The sequence below is a fragment of the Nyctibius grandis genome, chromosome Z (genome assembly GCF_013368605.1).
Source record: "Nyctibius grandis isolate bNycGra1 chromosome Z, bNycGra1.pri, whole genome shotgun sequence".
NCBI lineage: Eukaryota > Metazoa > Chordata > Aves > Nyctibiiformes > Nyctibiidae > Nyctibius > Nyctibius grandis.
The window spans coordinates 83,801,749-83,827,504 of record NC_090695.1 but is presented as its reverse complement, the minus strand read 5'-3'; the positions used below and the strand labels follow the sequence as shown (position 1 = coordinate 83,827,504).

At 37.9% G+C, this 25,756-nt stretch overlaps 1 protein-coding gene across 1 annotated transcript in view; it reads left to right on the top strand.

Moving 5' to 3' along the window:
* Positions 1-25,756, top strand: part of XRCC4 (X-ray repair cross complementing 4) — a 182,216-nt gene that overhangs the window by 69,509 nt on the left and 86,951 nt on the right. The window contains exons 5-7 of the mRNA XM_068422815.1: positions 6,804-6,970; positions 13,020-13,172; positions 13,829-13,932. Of these exons, the coding sequence (XP_068278916.1) occupies positions 6,804-6,970; positions 13,020-13,172; positions 13,829-13,932 (424 nt within the window). The remainder of the gene's footprint in view (positions 1-6,803; positions 6,971-13,019; positions 13,173-13,828; positions 13,933-25,756) is intronic.

Genomic DNA, 25,756 nt, shown 5'->3' with positions numbered 1-25,756 from the left:
ACCAGCAAGATTTCTTGGCTTCCACGGTACTTTGTAATTTTTCTAGCTTCCTAGAGTCTGCTGTTACAAAAGCAACTTCTGCTTTCACATTGTCATCACTGTATTGTGCAAGTCTAGTGTACGCGTTTTATTATCCACACCCAGGGATGTCATGGTTACTGGTGAATGATTTCCCTGGAGATAATAGTGGCACAGCTTTAAAAAATCAAGACCACTCACTGATTGACTTAAGAAATAAATGTGGTATAATACTTTCCAGATTGAAGCTTGTAACAATACTTTCTTTGTGTAGGCAAGTTAGCATCATTCATTTGTAGGTCATATTCTTTAACCCTGTACATGAATTTTCATTAACATTTTCCTCTTTTAAATTCATAGGTATTTTCATAGTAAAAACTTTTATTTTTATCGAAGTATTGATTCTGTCTTCGTTCAGAGTCTGTGTTTATGTGGAGTAGAAGAGGTAGCTGATACTTAACTGGCAGTAGCAAGGCTGATTCTGGAAATCAACAGCCTGTCTGCCTTGCAGGAGTTCCAGCTCTGAACTGAGAAAAGAAAGTTTCTGTATTTTACACTGCCTATTGTAATGCAAGAATGTAAGAGACATCTTTCTTTAGAATTAGTGTAACATTCAGTTGTCCTGTATGTTACAGCTAATCTCTTACTCCATGGTAAAGAACTTTCAGTACCAGCCATGGGCAAGGTCATCAGTAGGTGACTTCAGGATAGTTTAGTTGATAGCTTTTAATGTCTTGTCATAGCAAGATTTTCTAGGTATAAATTCGTGCAAGTGTTGAAAAAATAAGTGAGTAAAGCATTTGTTTTGGTTTGGCTCTTGAAATTATTAAAATGGCTTTTTGCGTATTGAAAACATATGGTTTCAGACTGTGGGATTTTTATTAATGAAAACCACCCTGATTGCTCCTCCATCCTTCCTGGTTCCCAAAGACTCAGTTGAACTGGCATTAACAGGTAGCGTGGAAAGACCAAGCTGTAGTAAGACTGAGCTCTATTGTAGAAATATTCCTCCCGGCGTAGCTCCTTTCTCGCGTAGGAAAGGCGTTGAGAGATGCTCAGGACAGGGCAGTGACAAAAGGATCTGTTGTTATATGGGTCTGCAGGGCTTCCCTGCTTCAGTGCAGGGGTCACATCTGCTGTTACAAACTGCAGGTCGATAGAGACAGAGAGGGACTACACAGCTGCTCCATGCTGGTGGGCTGCTGGGGAATTTTTTTTTTCCCCCCAAATTCTCCATTAATATTTCCCTGGTGAAAGGACATTTGCTTAGACAATACCTTGCAGGAGGCAGCATCTGTCTACAAGGCCATAGAAGTTATTAACTATGCTAACCCAGCTGAGTGCTAACACAGTTTGAAATACTATGATTAGAAGCAGAGCACAAGGATCTCTTGAGTCCTACTCTGAAGGTGTAGGAAAAGTGAAAGATGAGTGAAGTGAGGTAGAGATGATTCTGTTACAGGGTGTAGGTTGACTCGTACAATAAAAACTCCATCAATTAGTTCATGCACACTAGGAATATTTTCATTTCAAAATCAGACCTAAGTATCTGTAAGTGTACTCTCTGTAAAAATTATTTGTTAAATCATTTTCAAAATAGAGAAGGAAAAAGCAGAATATTATGGGTTAGGATTTAAGTATATAATATAAATAGAAGAGAAGGAGAGAGAGACAGACACTATATAGCTGCTATAGCCTGCCAGGACAAGAAAGGTCAAAATCTGTCTGTCTAAATAAATATTTTTTTTCTAGCTTGTGGAAGTATGGAATTCCCTAAATATATTTTGGATAACAAGTACTGCTAGAAAGAATTATCAGAATACTTAAGTAATACAGAGAGAAATCATGGCCTGAAATGCAGATGCAACAAGAGTTTCCTTCATGAATGGTTTTTTTCTTATAGACTGGCATGTCATAATGAGAAATAGTTGTTATTGGAAGTTAGCTCACTGTTAGTACCTGGCTTCAGATTCTGCCTCAGCGTTGCTGCATAAACGGCTTCTCCTTGCAGTGTATGACCTTTGGTACTTACTGACTTAGAAATGGTAACTCTTATTTCTAGTGGAATGTAGTAATGCAAAGATTATGTAGCGTTTATATTTTAGTGCAAAATTAAAATCCACCATCTATATAGAATAAAGTAATTTTCATGTAGTTTGAGAATTTACCATGAAAAATGCGTTGGCTCACATTTTAATGATTTCCGCCCCCCCCCCCCCCGCCCCAGCTAAGTGGAGCACCTTCCTGTAAACATCAGTAACTAGAAGAAAAATTACTTGAGAAGCTTTTCGGTTAGCCTCCAAAATATTTTCTGTCTTATGGTTGAGATCACTTCTTTCTTTATCTGTAGAAGACAAACAGTGGGCAGGGTGAGAGGTGATGGGAAAATGACAGTTTTGTCATAAGCTTCTAATTCTTGTTTTTTGTTTCTAAGCTTGAAATATCGGTCTTAACGGATAAGTGCTGAGTGTGGTTTCTGATTAAGGCAACACAACTTTCTAAATGGTTCTGTATTCATCTTCATGTGTCTTTAAAAAACAACAATTAAAAAAAAAATCCCAACAAACAATAAAACAGATATTGAAGGGGAGCAGTGTACCAGTTGCTGTCAGTCTGTTGTCCACTGGGACCTCTAGCAGATCTGCTTGTTCTCTGTATAAATGAAGTGTTTAGTGCTTCACTGTTTTACGTAATGTTTTTTTGAATGATCTGAAGGAGGAAGTAGAAAGCACCTTAATTACATCTGCAGATGATAGGAAGCTAGAGAGCTACAGCAGCTGGAGCAAGGGCAAGAAATACAAATCAATCTAGAGAGCAGCAATGTGCAGGAATTCACAAAATGAGGCTCACCTTGGAAACGCGATCCAAATCGTAGACAAGTTATATGTACAATTAGCTTAGTGAAGCGTTAACGTTGAGTTTTCACTCATGCAGTAGGCAGGATCTATTTATCTTGATAATCCCACCCGGTCAGCTGTTTCTTATGGTATCTTGATCTTTAACCACTTCTACTGAATCTTCCTAGAATTGTTTCCAGTCTCACTGCTGTAGTTTCCGTGATGAAGGGCAAATAACTGGACTATTTCTTGGTTTAGTTGCAAGCAAAACCTAAACAATACGTGGAAAAACTAATGCCTCCTTCTTTATGATCTTTTTTCCCCAAAACCCATTTAATTTTAATAGAATTCTGTCTTCACCAGTGCTGCAAATCACACATCTGTCCCAAATTCAGAATCCTTGGATCTAAAATAGCACAATTTTGTGCATCTGCTCCTTTACCAGTTTGCTTTCCCATTTGGGATGCCAGCGGGACCCCAGAGCAAAACCGCCCTCCAATTTTGCTTCCTTTACATTGTTTTACGAATGGCTGGTGCTTTGCCTTGATGCTTTGGAAATGAAATGGATCTGGCTGCCTTTGTGGCTTATCAGTCTCTCAGCACTGGGCTCTTTACAGGAGCAGATGCCAATCGGCTGTAATTTGCCCAGATAACAGCGTTACTATTGTTAGTGCTTGCATTTCTCTTTGTTAAACAGGCGCTGTAACAGCTCGTTGTAACAAATAATTTCATGTCGAAGAAGCAGCCTAAGAAGGCTTTTTGGTACGCTTTGTATAACATGCTGTGCGAAGGAGACCAAACAAAACCACCTATCCAATATCACGTTGCTTTTGACTTCATTAGGGCTGTATCTAAACATCCCATGTTTTTTTGCACTGAGGTGCTGGAGGTAGCTGCAATGTAACCCGGATAATTTGCTCCTACAACTCTCCTAAGTTAAATTAAATGACTGGGGCGGGGGGAAGGTACAGAAGAATACTTGTTTTGCAGAAGCATTAAGATATGGGGTTTTTTTTTCCAGTTGATATGTGAGCACCTACTTAAGCCTCCTGGTGATGGGCTTGCTTTACTTACCTTTCATGGACCTGCTAGAAATGGTCCACAGATGACAGTGTATAAAACGTGGAAAGCAGTACAGTGAGTTTTAATCTATGAAAGTACGTAATAGTCAATTGATTGTTATAAAGACTGAATTAAAGGCTGAATGAAAGACTAAATGTTACTGTGCTGGACTTTGAAATGAACACCTAAAAGGATGGCCACCCAAATTCACTGTGTCCCTGTAGCAGTGTGGCAAATTTCTCCAGCACTGCCTGGTTTGGATTCTCTTGGTGTATCAGCTTTTATAAAAATAAGGACATTGTTTTTTCTTGCAGGTTTTCAGAAATCCTTTCATGGCAGAGGTCCATGAAGCTGAGGATGTATTTTGCAGTTTCAGAACTCCACATTGCACTAACAGTATCAGTTTATGTAATATGTTTGAGTAAAAGGCTGAAGTGGTGTTTGTTTATCATTAAAATTGCTTTTGAAATGTCTGCTGTGTGTCTGGCATGATTTTGATTGTGAGTGGAACCAGGCTTTCAGCTGAAATCTATTGTTATTCACATTAACCTGTTTTAGGGGTATTCATATTTTATGCTCTTGTGCTGAGTAAAGAGTGATTTGGTCAATGTGCATTTGTCCCGTTTAAACATATTTGCCTATATCTTATCTCAGCTGATTATATTAAAAGCATAAGACAAAATTGTACTCTTCTTGCTGTTTCCTCTACAATATAAGTAGAAGATTGTGTTGCTATTTATCAGTGCTACTGTGCTTCTCTATCTCTGCGGCTAGTATTCAAGTGTGTCATGAATTCTTTATCCGTATAGTATGGTGGTGGCTTGCAAGTGATGAAAAACAGTTTCCTTTACGCAAATGTCCATCTTCGTTAATGCTGTCAAACAGCGAGTGTGATATCCAGGGAGTACACATCTGTGGCTTACTGATAATGTAATCTAATTTCCAAAAATAAATTAAATGCATCTTTTCATCTATAGCTATCAGATGTATGTAAGCTAAAGGAAAATACGTTAGAGACAGTACACGTGAATTTGGAGAAAAGATCAGTGGCTAATTTGAAATTAGAACTTTGGGTTTGATGCATTTTCCAGTAAGTTAAACTTGCTGAAGAAGCTCGTGATGGTATCGTGTTGTTGCATAGACTTCCGTAGATAAAATATCCAAGTAGAAGGTTATTTGTTTCAAACGGTGCCTTTAAAATCTTTGAGCAATTTTTACGAGGCCTTTTTCGGTAAAACCTTATGTATAGTCGTGGTAAGCTTTATTTTTTAAAAAGTGTTAACAAACGCTATGCATTTTTTCGTGAATGTCTTTTATGTAGTTATTTTCCGTGCCCTCCCAAGTAAGATGAGCTAACGTGAGGATAAAAATGAATGAAATGGCATTTCTGATTTTTAACAGGTGAGATAATGTGACACAGACTGACCTGATCCCTAGCATGTGCCACTTATTTTTTTTAAGATGTTATTGCTGTGTATTCAAGTTGAAAAAATTAGTAATAGTTCTTTTCATAGGGAAATGCCACAACAGTTATATCGATCCTTTAAAAAATTACAAGATGTGAGAGAGGACCCCTTCTCCTTCCACATACCCCTCACCAACTTCACGCTTCTGCAGGCATTTCCAATCAAAGCCAAGTCATTTTGATGCCTTTCCTGAAAGATCTGCTTCTACTGTAGTTTAAGCTGGCCAAAGTCTGGATTGTGTCATCCAGCCCACTCTGCTTTTCTCTGGATCTGCTCCCTCAACTAATTTTTTCTCAAGCCAGGCAAATGGTAGTGCTTCTAGATGTGGAGAGGTGTCAGAAAAGCACTCTATGGCTTCTGTAGGCTCTATCAGCTTTGGACACGTACCGTAAGGTAGTTCAGATTCCTCATCATCTACACACTCCGGAGCACCAAAGTCAGGTCCTTCCCTTCTGGTTTACTTCAGATAACGCATGTGACCCTTTTCAAGCAGCCTTAATATCCTTCTTCAATTGCCCCAGACTGTCACGTTGAATATTTTTGTATCTTCATCCAGCTTTGCACGATTATAGTTTAGCTGATACTGTTTTGTATGTATGGCTGAGCTATTCCTCCTTTAACATAGCAGAAACAACCGTTTTCTGTTGTTTCTGCCAGACTAGGCAGAACAAATCTCTTCAGACCTCTTGTATATCCTGTATAACATCCCCATTGCTGAAGAAATACAACAATTCATTATAGATCCTATCCTTTAACCTCATCGAATTATCGAGGCTACCTATTTAATTGAAGGACTCCTTTTATTATTAAGAACTTGCTGTCTGAGCACTGAAGGGGAAAACTTGTGGACTAGTTTTCATCCATCACGTGCATGCAAGCATTATAGAGCGGCATTTGTGGTGCTACTTTCGATCAAAGGTAGTTAATATTGTTTTATCAGTAATGTTTATGTGGTTGTATTGCTGCTGTGGGTACCAGAATTGGGCAGCTGGCAAGAATATGTTAGAAATACTGTTAGGTTTTCAGTTCCTGTGGTTCTGCATTGCATCAAAAATGGCTTTTATATAACACCTGTGGTTGCACCTTTATACTGCTGACCTCCTGATCTGCACAAGAACAGGCTGTTGCTGTATGATGTTACACTTGCTGTGTGGCATCTCTTTTCCTGCCCATTAGAAAGTATGTTAGTGCTTGCATCTTGTGCCTATTGAACGACAAGTGACCATTAAGACATATTAGCTGCATAAATAATTTGCATTGTACATATTACACAATTATTCTTGTGACAAATTTATTATATCGCTTTGAACTGGAGGGCTGTAAGGTATTTCTTATTAAGTATGTATTCAAGTTTATTGGAGCAAGGTTGTGTGATCTTTCTAGTACAGATGAAGTGACTCATTCTTTCCTTGTGTCCTAGTTTAGACTTGGATCTCTGAAGCTACAGAAAGTTTCGAGTCCTGCAGAGGTGGTTAAGGAGCTGATCGGTTACTGTCTGGACTGCCTGGGAAGACTGCAGGCAAAAAATGAGCATCTGCAAAAAGAAAATGAAAGGCTTTTCAGAGACTGGAGCGACGTGGAGAAGCGGTAAGTTTAAAAGTGCATTCATAGATGATACTTGAGAAACTCACAAGTGCTTATGCTGTCAGTGCAGGTTTTACTGATGAGCACTTTTGAAGTCGTATACAGAAAGGAGCACACAAATTTTTCTTCTCTTGGAAAGTGTTTTGAGCCCAGTTATCTACAGCCCACGTAGCTGTGGATCTCCTTCCTATGTCAACGATACAACTGGTATTACAAAATTTGCAATTAAAGCTGGTTTTACCTTTACGAAGTACAAAAATTACCTCTTTTCTGGAGTATCCTCTCCGCTTTCTTCAGGAAGCCTTTTCCTTTGCATTATTTCCTGTAATTCTTAAAACTAGCAGTTTAAATTATTTACTTTTTGAATGGGAAATACGTTGCCATTGCTTTAATCTGTTTGCCTTGTCAAAGCAGCCAGAATTGGAAAATGAGTGTGTTGTTATAGGGAAAAGTACCATTATTTTGTGAGATGTTTTTATAATTGCTGTTGCATTTGTGATCTGAATTGTCTGCCACTGCACTCTGTAGCAAAGTAATCTATGCTTATTTCAGTTAGGTTAGCACATACAAGTCAGAGATTTATCTTGGTTTTCTATAGCTTTATCTGCAAAAAAACACATTTAGGAAGATTGATGAAAGAATGTAGCTAATTGGTGTTAATTTACCTTGAAAGAGAGAGCTAACTTTTGGGAGGAGATAGTTTTGTTTCCCACTCATTAAAATGAGTAACAGTTTCTCCTGACAATCTCCCTGACAAGCATATGGCCTTCCTAAGTGGTGTTTTACTGCTTAACAGTTTATTGAACAATAGTGTATTGTATAACCAGTATGCTGTACTGCATTACACGCTAGTGTGTAATAGGCATTAGTGCTTGTATCAATTTCCATGGTGGTGTGGCACTTTTAAAGAGTAACCCCAAAGAAAAAAAAAAATCAGTTTCCTTGACAGCCTTTGCTCTCAAAAGCAGTGTATTCAAGCTTCGAAAGCTGATGGTTTTCTTTAGTATGTTTGTATTTTTAATAGCTGAAACATGATTTTTCAAAATAAATACTGAAGTTGTATGGTCACCAAATTTTGGCCATATCTGCGAAATGGAGAAAAAAAGTAATTTTCATCCAAAAGGGTTGTGCTTTTTTTTTTTTCTTTCCTAAATTCTTTTTGCCACAGCCTAGTTTACCCCACTGTCTCTCTTTGCTCTTTTGGCTCCAAATGCTGGCCCTAGCGTTGTGAGTTTCTTGGAGCTGAACAAAAGCTTTGCCTGTCTTTGTTCAGTAGACAGGATTTCAGGCTTCACATTCTGTATCACTCGCGGTGTTGAGTGGTAAAACATCAAATATAAGGCACGTGATGTGGAGAATTGTGCTCCCTCTTCGCCTGGAGCTAAGGCACATCAACTCCAGAGCTTCAGCCCCTGCAGTTCCCTTTGCTTAAAATCTCTCTCATCAGGACTTAATTGGAATTAAAACACAGCATGCAGACTTCCAAGAGCTGTGTTTGTTCAGTTTAAGCACGGGGCACTGGATGGAATAATTCAATCGTCCCATTTCCATTTCCCTACTCTAATTTTCTGGACCATCATGAAGGTTTTGTGAGCTCAGCTCAGCAGCTTTGCCCCGTAGCTCTCCGGGGTCTCTTGAGGTGTAAACTTGTTCTGCTTTCTGTTTGCTCTGCAAAATGGCAGGCAAGTTTCATTCAGGAGGCTAAATCTGCCTAGTGAGCAGTCTGTAGGCTGAATACCCCGATCTGCTGCTGCCAGTTGCCTGAAGGTACATGAGATAATCCACTCAGCTGTAAGCAGCTTGCTACTGGCAGCCCTGTGCCAGGTACAGAAATGGCTTCTGCCGCTTCCCTCTGCGATTCAGGTTCACATAAAGGCAAAAGGCAGAAGCAGGACAAAAATCCCTTTGATGAGAAATTCCCTGCATGATCAAGTTGTTAAATTACTTATGCACTCTAGTCTAAGCTATGCGGTGTCTGAGGTGTTGAGACTGTTTCTGGTTGAAGCTATAACTCCCTTAATTGTCATTGTCTTGCTTATTGTGAAGACCTAAGTGTAGGATTTCACCTGGCTGAACATTTCCTTGCTTTTAGGAAATGTCCCATGTGTAGGTGGCATCGGTATGAGAGTTATTGGCTAGCTAGACCATTCAGCACTTGATCTAAAAACACAGAGTAAAAATTACTAAGACACTATTTGGCAAGGTCTAAATAGAGAGGCTATGGAAATTTTAAAAAGGATTATTCTAAAAATGCTTCAAGTGAGTGCCTGGGGGGAAATTGTGTGTGTGTGTGCGCACACCTCGGGGATGAACGAGTTAAAATATCAGAGCAGAATAGCTATTGTTTATATTTCACATAGATAATTAAGATGGTAAATGTCAAGTAGTAATAATTTGTAGCAAAATAATTCCTTGGCCAATAAAACACAAGTTAAATTTCTGATTTGGGTGTGGTATGTGTTCGGTATCAAACATCTAAAAAGTATAGACAAGCCAAAATCAAAATAGCTGCTGATTTATGTTGTGGTCAACTATAGTGACAGTATATTTAAACCACAAACAGCTTATAAAAATGCAGGGTAGGTAGTTTGGTGCTTGAAACTGGCTCTTCAGCATCAGCTCATCAAGATTCAATACCATGGCCAATGCTGGGGGAAGGGTGAATCAGAAATGTGTGCTGTAACACCAGTAATTATTTTAGAGCACTGAGGACAGGGATAAATAGCAGACATGTTGAATTTTTTCTTTCTAGTATTGCAGTGCAGAAAATGTATAAATACAATTAATTTACATAGCTCACGTTAACCTCTGTGAAGCACGTGTGATTGCTCTATGTTTAGGCAGCACTTAAGAACTGGACAGTTACCTTATTTTCTCAATTACTAATCGTAACCATTCCAAATACTAGCTGCTTTCAGTAGGCAGTGCAAGCTTTTTGGTGGCTATCAACTTGGGCATCTGGCACATTAAAAGCATTGCACTTATGTAACAGAGAGATCTAAGAACACAGAAATTGGAAAGCACGTGCAAATAAGACTTGCACCACTCTAGCCATTAACTTCCATTTATTTTCATTGTAGTTGAAAGTTGTCTTTGAGATGAGCAGCTTCTTTATTTGGCCTGGGGAGATGGTATTTTAGTGAGACAAATCACATACAGGCAGAAGCATGTGACGAATTGCAATTAAAGTTTGTATTTGTAACCGATGAGGTATTGGAATGGAACCCAGCCAGCTTTGCTTAGTGGTCACGTAATTCAGGTAATGCATACCTGAGTGAATCCTAAAGGCTATGCAGAGTTACAGCCAGAGCCGCCCCACGAACACATACGTTCTGCATAATTAATGCATCCCTGTTCCCAAGCAGCAGAGGACTGTTGCTTTTTACTATTCCATTTTAGAGTGTCATCGTATGCCATATAATAGTATATTTTTACAGGCTTATAACTTGAAAATATAGCATTAATGTAATACTATTTTACACTGAATGTTATGCCAAATTAATGTCATATCTATGTCTGGAGAGTATATTTATATATGGATTACTCTAAACAACAGGAAAAAATCAAAAAAGGTGTTCACGTAGATGAAAACAACCATATAAGATTAACTGATGGCATACTACTAATTGATTTTGCCCACAGGGAAGAGTTAATATTCTAATCTATGCATATAGTCAGTATGTGTACTTCGAGATGCTAATATTTTGCTCCAGAGGCTGAAGAAATTGGCTGGTCTTGCAATAGGTTCCTATACTGTGCTCCTTAACGTCCTGGCAGCATCAACTGTACTTCATTGAGAGCTTACAGTTATGTGGATTTCCATCAGTGGATGTCTTTGCAGTATTCAAGGGCCTCAATGAAGTTATCTTAAATGGCACCTTTTTGGCCAAGTCAGCAAAATGTCTCAATGTGACTATTTAAACCAACCTCAGCTGCTCTGACGCAAACCAGTCCATTGGCAAAATAAAGGCACAGCAGTAAGCACTTTCTTTAGTTAGTACTGTTATGTGTGTGGGAGAGAGGACTTTTCTATAGGATTTGATACAGACAGGATTACCATATTTTACACAAAATCCTTGTTTTCTATTTTTGTGTATACAGACATAATTAGTTTCAACCATGTAAATGGCAATTTACCCAAGAGCTGTATTTATTTTTTTTTAATCTTTTTTTTTTTTTTTTTAATGGCTGAATTCTACTTGACAAGTGGAAGGCAATTCCTGTCCTTACATTTCTCCTTCCATGAACTGGTCAAGGCACTTCTGGACCCTGTATTAGAGTTTATGATTCTTTGTGAGTTCTCTGTTTGTTCTCCACTAAACAGTTAACTTTCCTTTTGTAGGTGTAAAGTCTCCTGGTAGTTGATTAGTATATATGATCTTTCATTTAGGAATTATTGAACCGATCTATATGGTAATGATGTTCTGCTATTTGCATTTAAATTAGATGAATTATTTATCAACTATCAAGCATATCCCTAAAGCATTGCACAGTAGACTTAATACTTATTGAGATTATTTTCTATTGTTTTTCTTCTTACATCATATATGGTTTTGATTTATGAATAAAATAATCAGTGTTTCTATAGGAAGTCTGTTGAAACGTCTTGCCTTATGAATTAATATTTTTAAATCTGTTATGTGTTTGGGTTTAATAACAAAGGAAACCTTCTAAACTTTTTTACCAACCTTGCACAGGCTGGTGAAAAGCATGTTGTTTATAAGTTATGACTATTTGCTATAATACTGTAGTTACCATGATCAATAAGATTATCAAGATGTTTATTTGCTTGTTATGAACAGAGCTATCAAACTGTTTGTGGTTCAACCCAAGGTGTAAAAAGTTACGAAAAACAAGAAGTAAATATAGGATTACATTTACTATAAGTCATTTCATTTATTGTGCTCCTGTTTGCTTATATTCCAGTTTTGCTTTGCTTATGAGACAGTATACATCTGTATTCTTAATTTTATATTTGCATTGTTCTTAGTTTTATTGACAACGACCTACCTACAGGTGCACATTAAACCTTTAAAAACCTGAAGAATATTTTACTCTGAAGATACTAATTAAGAACTTTTAAAACATTTTTATATATATTGTGTTTAGTCCTTTACCAAGTAATTGTGATTGATTCAGGGGGAAAAAAATAAATCTGCCTAGTGGTGACTGCAAATGTACCAAGCTCTCAGCTCTGTATCTGTGTAATTCTAAATGGAGTCTGCAGCACTGGAGTTACTAGCACTGTATTTGCCTGAATGTCTGTAAGGGATTAGAGTTGCCATCAGGTGTTGCTGCAGTGTCCTGTTGAGCTTTGCCAGGAACTGGCTTCTCTACCTTGCCAGATCACCAGAACAAGACACGCAAGGCTGTTGATGGAAAATGGTCAGGCAAAGATCTGTATCACTCACGTCTGCCTGGGGAATCCTGGCAAGGAAAGAGTTCTTGAGCTATCCTGGTTGCCCGAAGTGTTGGTGGTCATCTCAGCCCATGTTGGAGTGGAGTTGACTGTTTCATGACTTGAAATATATTTGAACAGGAGGAAAACAAACAAACAAACAAGAAACAGTCAACTCCACTCCAACATGGGCTGAGATGACCACCAATACTTCGGGCAACTAGGATAGCTCAAGAACTCTTTCCTTGCCAGGATTCCCCAGGCAGACGTGAGTGATACAGATCTTTGCCTGACCATTTTCCATCAACAGCCTTGTGAGGTCCAGATCTGGGACCTGTTAAGCTTATTCATATGCGTTTGTAATCTCGTTATGTGTATCCTGCTAAGGTATGCCCACTCTGGTGAATTCAGCATTGAAACTAAAGAACACTTGCCTATTTAAATTTTAGTTGTCTCAGATGCATGTGTGCCAGAACCTATGAAAAAAAGCACGAGGAGAAAGTTTTCCCCTTTTGGTAGCAAAGTTCATTGAGCTTTTCTGTGAAAAACAGCTTCTTCTGGCCTGTTTCAGACACAATATGCTGGACTAGTCATGCATGGTTTGGTATGGGGATTTTAAAAAGAAATAGTGTAACAGTTAATTTTACATTGTAGGCTGGAAAAATGTGTGGAAGCTAAAGAAGAACTAGAGGCAGATCTTTATAACCGGTTTATTTTGGTGCTGAATGAAAAGAAGGCAAAGATAAGAAACTTACAGAAGTTGTTGAACGAAGCTAAAGAATCTGCAGCAGAAGCCAAATGTACAAGGTATTTCTTAATTTTCCTGAGTTACTTGGTATCATACCTGATACATATTTTAGTTTAGCTCAGTTTCCGTTTCTTTGTCTCTAACAGTGAGCGATGGTTCTTCTTGGCTAAGTGCTTGGTTGTCCAAAACAACGTTAGTCATGAAAGCAGAGCATTCTTTGTGGTGTCAATGCAAATGGCAGCATATTGCTTTGGACGCTGTAGTCAAGAACTAAATATTCAATGAATTTGTCCTCTTCTGTTTTCCGTTAGGTTGCAGTTGATTTTCCAATCACAGTATGTCTCTGCCATTTCCATAGGTGGTACTTTCATTTGCATTCTCCCTGAATTATTTGATTTCTTTTGTCCTTTGGGAAACAAAAGTATCTAAATCTAGATGTTCTTATGTACTTTTTATTTCAAAAAATATCTGAAGAGGATGAATCATTCTAATGCTACAACACACCTTAATTTGTTTGCTATTTTTGTCCTGCATTTTTATATCTTAACTTACCTTTTATTGTCTGTCCTTGTTTATGAATATGCTAAGCTGTTCAGCATGGGGTCGCTATATTGTTGTGTATCAGCTTGCATTGCCTAATAATTATAAATTCTTTTCAGGAATAATAGATGGCAAAGATGTGCTTTTTTGTTTCTCTTTTTTTTTTCTTTCCTAGAGATAGCATAGCTACCACTCAGATGGCTACAGGGAAAGAAAATGACTATGGTGGCAGCACTGATGAGGAGAGTGAAAATTTAACACAGGCCTCATTACCATCAGGTAAGACAGAATGTATTGTCTTTGGGGAATATCACGGACAGGCCAATCACTTTATGTGAATAAACCTTAATGAAGACAAAATACTACCTGACAAATTGCTCTGTGACAAGCCAACCTGCAAGCCTTAAAAATGTCTCTCTCGAAGCAGAGTATAATACTGGCATTTTCAAATTAGTGAGGAAGTTTAAAAGCATGTTGTACAAGTGAAGGTACTGTCATTTCTTCCAAAGTGACAAATGACATACTTTGCAGAACTAATGACAGTCTAACAGTATCTGAACCATCAACAATTCCATTTTAAATTCTAGGAATCATGATGTGTACGCAATGATTGCTAAAATGTAAAATGTAGTTCCTCACAGTTTCAATTGTGTTTAAAAAGGGCAAAGAGAGGAGGTTTAACAGCTATTAAAAAGAGCTATGTGCATAAATGGAATAAAAATATATTTACAGCAGGATTAGTTTTGTCGGTGAATTTTTGGCCTGATGAAGATGCTCATGAAACTTAATGTGACTAGTTTTTCCAGGACCAGAGACTTGTAAAGTGTATGGGATACAGCAATTGCCCAGTCTACAATACAAGATATTTAACCGTGAATCATAAGAAATTTTGGCATATTTTGGCAAACCAGTAGGAATAAGAAGGACGAATGCCATCAGAGTTTTAAAACTGCATTGATACTTGCCATATAGTAATATATATTTCTATATACATATAAACTTCCCTATGGGTTCTCTCACTGGAGCTTTCTATTTCCACCATAGGTAAAGGTAATCAAGACAACAACTTGTTACAGCAGTTTACTGTGCATACTGGGAACCAGAAGTGTTCAAGACCCTGATGCCGGTCATATTCAGATTTGTAACTCATATGAGCCGGTTTCTTGAGAACTTTCTGATGTACTATGAAGCAGATAGAGCTTCAGACAAAAGGAGAAAGTGCAATCATTGAAAGAAATAATTTCATATTGTACTGTGCTCTTCAGAAATTTTTGCTTTCAAGTGGTATTTGGTCAGTTCGTATAACTGAGGAGAAATACTTTACATTTAGAGAAAAGGCAAGGAAAAGTGGAAGATATTGATTCTTTTGCTAGATTCAGTAGGACTTCATTAGCCCAGTGAGAGATTTGAGATAGACATATGTATTTAAAAATTAAAAAAAACCCTCACTACTCTACTCAGGCAATCAGGAGGGACTGGACTGATCAGTGTTATAGGAAAAAAATAGCAACTGTATTTTCATTTGAGTTGTAAACAAAAATGTGCTTTCTGTTGCCTTTGAGGGATACAATACTCAGGATTTTGATCATGACTAGAGAGTTCTTTCAACTGCAAAATTTGCAAATAATATCAAGACTATAAACATAATCCTTTGGGTGGCATGCGCAAGTTTTTCAAGGTAATGGCATTCTTGAACCTGCACAATGAGTATCGCTTAGGTCAGTTGATACTCCTCCTGTGTTCACAGCTTTCTCTTTCCATGGAGCACAGATAGGAACTGAATAACTTAGTGTGGTCTAGGATTTTCATGTGCCAAAAGAGGCCTGAGGCAGACTGTGTCTCTGAAGAAGACAGTGATTCAGGGGTCAGTGGCATGAGCGGATAATGGAACTCATAGCTACGTTGAGCATCGAGGACTGTAAGGCATAAAAGTTAATACAGATAATGTTTGGATTTTTCCTGTTTACCTTAGTTTTCCTGTCTCTTAGTCCAGCATTACATTTTTTCTCCTTTTGGGTTTGGAATGTCATTGTGTGGGTTGCAGGAGTCAATCAGAATTAAAAGATCTTTGAGAATGTTTTCATAGATATTGGTGAAAGCCACAATCAAGAGAAAAGGTCATTATTTAAAAACTACTTTGAACGAAAGTGAAGGCAGGTCTGTATACACACACATATACATGTAATAAGTGGACATTTGTATATGAGCATGTCCAAAATCTAAAAAGTGGGAAGCTGATGCTGGTTGTCATAAATGAAAAGTAGGGACTGCAGGAAGAAAGCCACATGGTACAAAGGCAGAGAATCTCAGGCCAGGATGTAGAGGCAAACAACCAGTCTTCAAGCCAGTTGAGAACACATATGCAGCTGTTATTGGCCTATTACTGCAATGATAAAAAAATCGCTAGTAATCGAAAAAGCAGCTGTGTCCAGTAGATGCTTTTGGTTTGTGTTTGGAGGGGGAAAACTAGGTGTAGTTGTGTCATAACGTAGTTCTGTTCTAGCAGCTAAACGGAACGTGAAACAGCAGCTGTGAAATACAGACATTTTAATATTAGCCAGTCAGGATATGTTGAATTGCAGACTTTAAAAAGCTGGCTGAGGATTTTGCTTAACCATCAATAATTGTTTTTCTTCTAGAAGTTTTGGGGCACTGAGGGCATTCCAGGGGATTTGGAAAAAAGCTGCTACTTACCAAAAGAAAAAAGTAAATGAAATGACACATTCAGTTATGGGTATTATCAGTCTGGTGTTGATCTGATGCAAATATTGGAACAAGACTCAATGAAGAAAAACTTTAAGAAAAAGAGTAAGAATGGATAATTACAATCTTTGTAAAGGCGTAGAAACTGGAGGTTGAAAAGTAGGTACTCATGTCTTCTGTGATGAGATTACCAGCTGGCTGATGAAGGTAAAACTAGTAAAGTAGTAGACTGAGTTGCATAAGATATCATGCTGCACCACATTTTATTCAAGAAATTAGAACATGGAAATTAACATAACACATGATAAAAATACATGCAAATGAGGTGATACGTATACCTCAAAACGTAACGTTACCCGTCCTATTATCTGTGGAGTGTGCAATTGAAGATAGTTTATATAAACCCGCTTGCATTTTGTGATGCACCAATTATAAACAAAACGTATGCATTCTAACACAGTGTGATGCCGTGATTTCCAGTCCTTTGACAAGTACACTTCACTTGAGAAAACCAACAATGCCTCAGGCTTTGCTTTGTCTAGCTCCTTCTGCCACATAAAGCTGGGTACCTCCAGGGATTGCCATCGTCTTCCCCAGGTGGACCCGTCTAGCAAAGCCAAGAGCTACTTGGACAAATTTTCACTCGGGTCCATACTGCACCTGTTCTGGGAGGGTGGCACTGTCCTGCCTGGCCTTGCAGAAACCAGCCTGGGCTTAACCACGTTAGTTCAGTTGGTCTCTGCCTGACCTCTCATCAGTTTGTAACTTCCCAGTGCTACCTGCCTCACCTGATAGCAAACCACTGGTCTAGCGTAAGGCTGCTTTGGAAATTAAAGAACATACAGGCCGTTCTCTGAAGAGCAATGATTTAAAATTAAAAAAATTAAAAATGAAATCAAAGAAGACATTGAGTGTGAAAATAAGCAGATTTGCAAAGTTATGGCAAAAGGGACTGTGATTTTGAGTCAAGGTATGATTTGGCACCTTGATGCAGTGCTATGTCAAGTTTGGACATCCAGATTTGAAAAAAAATGTAAATATTAGCAAGTTGGGGAGCATAACATTGTGATAACAGTGGAGGGATTAGCAAATGATTTAAATGAAATGCTGAGAAGGATCTTAAATGATCATTGTGTTCACGGTCTAAAAGAGACGACATTGCAAAATGATGTCATTGTAGATGGTCTTTCCATCCAGCAGATATAGGTGTTTAATAACTCGAGTAACTAGCATTTAATACTAGACAAAGACAAAAGTGAGACGTTATTACTGCCAGGTTAATTAACTGTTGGAACATTTGGAGCAGGTTATGATGGGTTCTGTCCATCACTGCCAGTGTTGAAATCATGATGGCATGCTTTTAGTAAAAAGACAAGGTCTTGTTCATATAAGCATGAACTTAAAAGTAGTACACAACCTATGTTATGTTGGGCAGTGCAAATGGCTGTTACCAGGACACCTTTTCCTCTATAACAGCAGATGAATTGCAGAATAAAACCATTTCTTGTGTCTTCTACAAAAATGAGCTTGCTCATGCATGAACACACAGCAAGGCTATCAGGTGGGGTTTCAACCTCTGCACAGCAAGCAGTTACATTTATTTGTTTAGCCTCAGATAGATTTTGTGTAGAGGCCTTTTCCCTACAATAGCAGTTAAACCGTAACCTTAAAGTTTACCTAAAAATTTAGGTTTTGGCACTTATAGTACCATTTGTAGATATGATTTATGATTTTCATTTTGACAGCAGTTTCCATTTCATAGCTTAAAGCCAAAGTCAACTGAAACAATGTAGGTTTTGTCTCTAATCTGTACACTGATGTAGTTAATGCTTTCTATTGTAAAAGAGCAAATTAAAATTGAATTAATAGGTATTTTAGTGTAAAGCACTCAGGAAAACAGCTGATGTGTATAAGTACAACTTTTAGAAATAGTACAACTTTGATAAATAGTACTGTGTGTCTTTTGATACAGCAGCTTTGCCCATCACGCCATGAGCATGAGGGAAATTTATAGTACATATTGGTTAGGACTGTGAATGCGAGATTGAAAAAGGCACACAACTCCTGCTTTCACTGCACTTTAATAAATTCTTAAGCAGCAGCTATAAATGATGTGCCAGGTCTTTGTAAATGCCCGTGAGCTCTTGTTTGAGAGAGTTTCTGCTGTGGAAAGAGGGCAGGAAGGAAATCCTCCTACTGTTAAGCAGTTCTTCATGAATGTGGATGTATGAATAATTCTTTTGGATGCTTTTGATTTGTTTTGTTATTTGTTTTACTCCAGGGTTGGTAAGATTCTAGCTGAGCCACCAGAACCAGATATAGTTGTTGCTTTCAGTGCTGGTACTTTGCAGGCGCCTCACCCTTGAGACTGCTGATGTGCTGTCTCGTTGTTTCACTCCTCCCTCACGCTTTGCATCTAGTCTTGCACTGCAACCCTTTAATCAAATATCTGATATTTTGTGTAGCTTGATTGATGTCTAGCATTTTTAGGGTCATCGTTTTTGATTGGGACCCCTAGGTCCTGTGGCAGTAGACAGAATGATACATGCACACGGATGAGAAGCACCTAGAGCAGTCTTGGAAAGATTACAGAGGGATGTTGATTGGAATAAAACTAGTTCTTTTCATGTTCTGTTGCCAACAGGACCTGCTGGGTTTTTTTTTACTGGAAATTGCCAGTCTGTATTTCTCTTAGCCAACAAGAGTGACTTGGTGACTCAGCATGATGCCACCACACTGATGCAAGAAGTTTCTGTCATTTTAGAATGCAGAAGCCCTTATTCTGATTAAGGACGATCCAGAATGCAACCCAGCTGTTACTGTTTCCTCTTTCTTCTGCTCAGTGCTAAATTTACTGTTATTATTTCCTTTAGCTATTGAGTCCTTTTTCCTATGACAGTAAGATTATCAGACTAAGAAAACATCATTTGATGTCATGATTAGCAACCATGTCATTGTCATACAAATGAAACCCTTTTATTAACTGAAAAATACTTTAGTGGTTCATATGTCAGGGAGCTTTTAAGACAGGGGTAGAGAAAGATAGATGAAGGCTAATAGTTTACCTCTTCATGGTGTTTGGAAGATGACCAGAGAAGAGAAGGTTGTTCCTCTTCCCAGGTGTATGACAGCACTGCAGGGAAAGATGTGATATACTGAAATCTATAGTAGATATGAAGGATAATATAGCAGGTGGGAGATAAGCAATGGAATAAATTATTTTACAATCTATTAGCATTATTTTCAGTCATAATGCTATTATAGGTGGCTGCCTTTAGACAAAACAAGGCTACTAGGCACCAATTTACAGTCAGCTTGCTTTCTCTCCATTTTGTTTTCTTTTGCCCATGAATTCCTTACTCATATGTGACATTGAAATTGGTGGAAGTTACTGTTCCTTGGGGTAAGGAAGAATCTCATGATCTGGCCTGTTGGATTAAATGAAACTTTATGTTCTGTGTTTCTTGCCACATGTATGGATATATTCCATATTAAGTGAATCCTTAGACTTTCAACACTCATACTTTTCTATGTGTTTGATGATGAGGACAGATTCAAAATTGGTTCTAATAAACTCACTATAATGCCTAAAATAAATAAGAGCAAGCACCTTGCCGTTTTCCACTGTTTTACTATGCAAATATTCTCATCCCTTTCATTCAGATTCCTGCCTTGGAAATTACATGTTGTGCCTTCAGGAGGCTGTGGCCCTTTAAATTTAATTAATTCTCTTGTGTACTTCAAACCACTGATGGTTTGATGCTGCTGGTTAATAAGCTTTAATCAAAGTTATTAAAAAAAAATGCCTGTTATAACAGCACCCGACTGTGCTGTGCAGTTAAAGTTCCATCTGTAAAGGCTTCTTTTTTAAAGCCTATTTTAAGGAGTTTTAGAACATGGACATTTTAATTTACTTCAGGCTTAAATTATTAGTTTATTTTTTTGTCAAGCTGTAATTGGAAATGGTTCATCCCAAGGAATAATCTCATTTCCCTTTCCCTTAAAGCTGTAGATACCTTTTTTCTGAAACTTCATATTGATCCTTTTTTTTTTTTCCCCCCATAACCTAATGGTTTTATGCCTGTAATACATTTGCGGTTGCCAAACTGCTTTCCCTCTGTGTTATACTAGGTGCCATGGTCAAAATGTGTTTACAGCACAAATATCAATATGCTTCATGTCCTTTTAAAAATCCAGTTATGAATATAGCACTGAGGGATTAATAAGGTATTACTTTAAAATATTAGTATGAAAATTATCAAAACTGCTTATATATCTGCATAGACCTTCTTATTGTACGTGCTCAGTGTATATAAAGTGATGTAGGTGAAATGTGGTTGCCTCTAAATGAATCATTATTTATTCAGTGAAGTGGTTTAATAACGGTGATATAATCGTAATGGATTTATGCTTTGGTAAGACTGTTGCAGATTACTAAATTTGGTGGTTGATCAAAACAGTAAAGTATTTAATGACCACACTGCAGGTTAGGTGCAACAGCATTGACTAATATAAAATTAACAAATGTTTGTTGGTGTATTATCCACATATTACTAAAAGTTACATATGAAGGAACTTTATTTCATTGGTGAGCTGTAGTTAAAGCTCTGCTTAAATCATTAAATTAACTGTCTTTATCAGATTTAAGTTAAAGTGTAAGACTCAGATTTTAGAATCGTTTCCAGTCTTAATTAACTTCCATGAACACTGTTTTTTTTTATCTCCACTTAAAAACAAAGGTCCTTTAAACAGTTCAGCAATGTACATTTTGAACCTATTTCTGACCTACGAGGAACAGCTGAGGGAGCTGGGGTTGTTTAGCCTGGAGAAGAGGAGGCTCAGGGGAGACCTTATTGCAGTCTACAACTACCTGAAGGGAGGTTGTAGCGGAGTGGGAGTTGGCCTCTTCTCCCAGGCAACTAGCGCTAGGACAAGAGGACACAGCGTCAAGCTTTGCCAGGGAAGGTTCAGGTTGGACATTAGGAAGAATTTCTTCTCAGCAAGGGTCATTAGCCATTGGAAGGGGCTGCCCAGGGAGGTGGTGGAGTCACCATCTCTGGATGTGTTTAAGAAAAGCCTGGACATGGCACTTAGTGCCATGGTCTAGTTGCCATGGTGGTGTCAGGGCAATGGTTGGACTCTATGAGCCCAGAGGTCTCTTCCAACCTGGTTGATTCTGTGATTCTGTGAACAGAGGTGGAATTATTTAATATTTTTTCTTTTGGTTTAATGTATCCATGCAAAGAGGAACAAATAACATGAAGTTTCAGTCATTCAAAAAAAAATATCAAAATCAAATTCATTAATGAAGCAGTACCTTTATAAATTTTATCTTCTTCCATGAATAAACAGGTTTTCCCCTAAGGATGTGAACTATCTATATATTTGTGCCCGGCTTGCTGGAGTTCTGGTGTTCCCTCTACTTCTCTTCAAAATGTGCTGTACTTTGCTACAGCTTGAGAGCCTGCGAGTATTAAGCAGCATTAGGCAGAGATAACAAATCCTCATTGTATTTATGTGGAGTACCAACATGTTCCTACGGGACGCATAAAGGAAATGTAGAGCCTCCTTCTGTTCTTGCTCATATTTCACACCAGTTTGACGTGTACCCAACAGGCTGTAATTAGAGCAGAGCTGGACATAAATTCTGTGAGTCGAGGCACTTTTGCACTGAGCGTGCACATTCTGATGCTTGTTTCCTTTGTGAAATCCTGTAACTTGACCGACTACGAGACAGCACTAGTTCAGTGGGACCCTTCCTTTGTTTTGCCTTCTTCATGAACTACAGAAGACCTATTTCAACACCCGTTGGTTGAGAATGTAATTCATCAGTTGTGAAACTATAGCATTAGTGGTGCTGGAGCGGTGCCACGAGCAGCCCTGCTCTGTTTCATCCTCCTTCAATAAACAGTTAAAGAACAACTACTTATCAGGTAAATAGGAAACTTCTGCCAGTCATCAATAACCTGCCTGGGGTAATCTCCATTCTAACGCTTCTGTTCTTGTGCTTTTAAGTCACAGACTCTGTGTGTGTTTGTTCAGTATCCAGCATAATGGTCCTTTTGGGATCTGTTGTAATTAAAAGAACTAGCAATAGTTATTCTTCTTATACAAAAATATGCTTCAATACATGTATTGTGGAGCACAGAAATTACCGAATGCAATGTACAGTGACAGCAGTGCTTTATTTTCACCTGTGCAAACCTGCCAATGAAACCACTCTATCACACAGTTTCATTATGAACTTCATGCCACATGCCTGCTCTAAACAATTCTTTGAGTTGCAGGTCATAAATTTGTTCACCAGAAGGTACATTCAGAGGTTTACTTTTCCTGGGGGTTATTTTGGGAAGGTAAAACTGAGCCAGACTCTTTCCCTCCCCCCTGCCTTTTTTTTTTTTTTTTTTTTGCAAAGGATATTTTACTTCATTGTAAGTATTATGGTTTAACTGCTTTTAGTGTAAATAATAACCAGGTCTAATTTAATGCAAATTTTTTATTTTGTATTCACACTGTTTATTATGATAGTTTTCTTGTGCATGTTTACAAAGCTAGGTATTTGCTTTTGGTGTCTGGATGGCTTTATATAGACATGTGATTCAGGAAGAAAAGGCATCAAATATGTTTCAGTATACTTCATGGAATACTGAAAACAAAGAAGACAATTCACATGAAAATAACAATGTGTTTGTATTCCATTCCCTCTTGGAAATATGGATGTATTTTAGAAGAGTTGATCTTGGGTTTAGCAGTATCAGCTCTTGAAGAGGTATCCTTTCATCAAAGAGAAGTAGTGGTTCTTGAGGAAGATGGTTCCTGCAGGGGTACTGATAGCAAGTTTCTATAATCTTGGACATTAGGATAAAAGCCCTTATCTTCAGGTATTGCATAGGCTGCATATCAGTGGCAACCAACAAAGCCCGGATACTGCAGATTCTTGCAGACCAGAGAGTCTTGTGTTCAGTGAGCAGCACATTCAAGCTAAGTTTGCTGGCATGACTTGAAGCCTGTGGCTGTTGCACACCTTGTAACAGCTCTTCTCACTTGAAGATTAATATTTTGTAGGTTCCCTTCTCAAAATTCACGTTTCATGTGTGTTTTGTCATGGCTGGTAGTGACTCAAGTGATCAAAAGTTTCCACTGCTGTTTACCCACACTGATTTATTTTTTTTTTTTTGCACAGCAACAAGCTTCTGCTTCTGAATTTTGCATGTTGCTTTCTCTCTGACAAAATGTTGGAAAGGCCTTTACTCTGGCCACCTGTGTAACATTCACTGTAATAATTCTCATAATTACTTCCCATCTATACTACAATGTCTCATTCAAGCAAACAGCCTATCTCAATTAAAAGCTGGGTTGCTGAAGATTGCACTATAACCTATGGTTGTTTCCTTGATTTATTGCTTTTCCAGGTTAAAGCATGCATCCTTGTTTTTAAATTGAAATTTTCTCAGCTAAACTTCACACTGAGACTGGGGGCCTTTGCTAGAGTTAAGAGTCGGTTTCCCTGCTTGGGTTTGGTTTCTTTAGCCCTTTTTTGTTTCTTCAAACCCAATGAATACTTGATTGGAAACATAGTTTGCATCTAAAGAAATGTCAAAACCTTCGTACGATATAGAATAAGAATAGAAACTGATTTTCTTTTCTTTTAATCCTGTAAAATGCCTTTGACTAAAAAGAAGGAAATCCCTTTGCTCCGTGAGGTAAAAGTCATGAAATAATACTCCCCTAAACTTTTTGTGTTTGGGTTTTTGGATTTTTTTTTACTTCTCCCCTCCTTCTCTCCTCTTCTATCCTGCGTCTTTTACTGGGTATTTTCGTTATTTATGTCCATCTCAAGTAACAGATGCTGTCATAAAATCACTGTACTATTTGTCCTTTAGCTTTTATCCCTAGAACAGGACATAGATCAATCTAACAGATATTGAGGGTGAGGTGATAAAACTGTATTAGAAAAAAGTTGCTTTTGTTAGTAGAAACCCTGAATGATATCTCTAATTGATACACAAATGCCACAGAAATCATTTGGCATGATGCCAGATTTCATGGATAGCAGTTTTTTGTTGAGCATTGTGCTGGAAAGCTGAGAAGTTCCTTTTCATCTTTAGGATGAAAGGCTGTGTTCCAGGACCCTTTTCCTCAATCTGCATAACACTACATACATTGCATACACAAGTTTCATGTAGAATATTAGGCATTTGTAAAACTTAGAAGGGAAAAAATGGCTTTAAAATCATTCGGAGACAATAGGCAGGTGACATCTGTAATTATCACTCCAGTTTTTGTAGTGCTTTTCTCTATATTCTGCTTGTTTTTAAAGATTAACCTGAGCTTGTTGATTTATGCTCCTTTATGCACAACAGGCCAATTGATCTCATAAAGAAGCTATCAGTTACAAAGCCTGTGTTCAAGGAGATCAAACGTTAAGTTACACACTCTGAAAGACAGCTTACTCACATGTGACCTGGTGGAGGAGAGACATTTTCAGAACTGGAGCTGTCAACAACATCTTATTAGTTTTTTGACTTAGTGTATAAATTAAAGGGAGCAAAAGGTATAACGCCAAATCAAAAGGATCATAAACTCTGTCTTCTGCTGTTTGTAACTGGGTGGAGATTAGAACCCAACATATCTGAAACAGAGAGAGAATGTATTTTCTTATGCTTACAAAAGCCTCGTTTTATTTACATATTTGTTTATACGTTTGATTCATTTTACTCTTGTATGACACATATAATGTGACAACTGCTGTGTAAAGAGCAAAATGGCAATTCATGAGGTTCAGAGCTTCACATATATATAGGAAGACAGGTTAAAAAAAACCCTCTCTAGTATTTTGCAATATATGTTCTAAAACAGGATCATTTTTACTGTAGTTAGATTAAATCTCTATCTGAAAGCTATATGTTCAGATAAAATAATGATGTGGGTCTGTGCATCCTCAATCTGACTCCCCTGTCGTAGAAGCTAAAGACCTAACTTTTCCTTAAAAAGGGTAGATCTAAAGAAAAGCATGATCAGGGATGGATTTGTCTTTCTGCACTTTTCATCCCCAGTTCACAAGTGTTTACCTAGAGATAGCTTTTCTGATGTTCCTGTGAGACAGCAGTTAGTAGGTGTGATCTTGATTACCTGGGATTAATCATCATGCTGACATCACTGGGCCTTCTTTTGTGTTCTACACAAATTTAAACCTAGTAATTCACCTTTCCCAAGAAGGTATCCCTGTAGTCAAGCTGCTAACCTTTTCTTTCCTTGTAGCTTATAAAAATGTCATTAATGTCTCATAACTCATTACCAATTCTGTCAGCATGTGAAAAGGCACACTATCACTCTTTTCATACAACCAAAATTTGGATGCTCACTGAGCTGCTGGGTACGCATTGTTCTAGAAATTTGT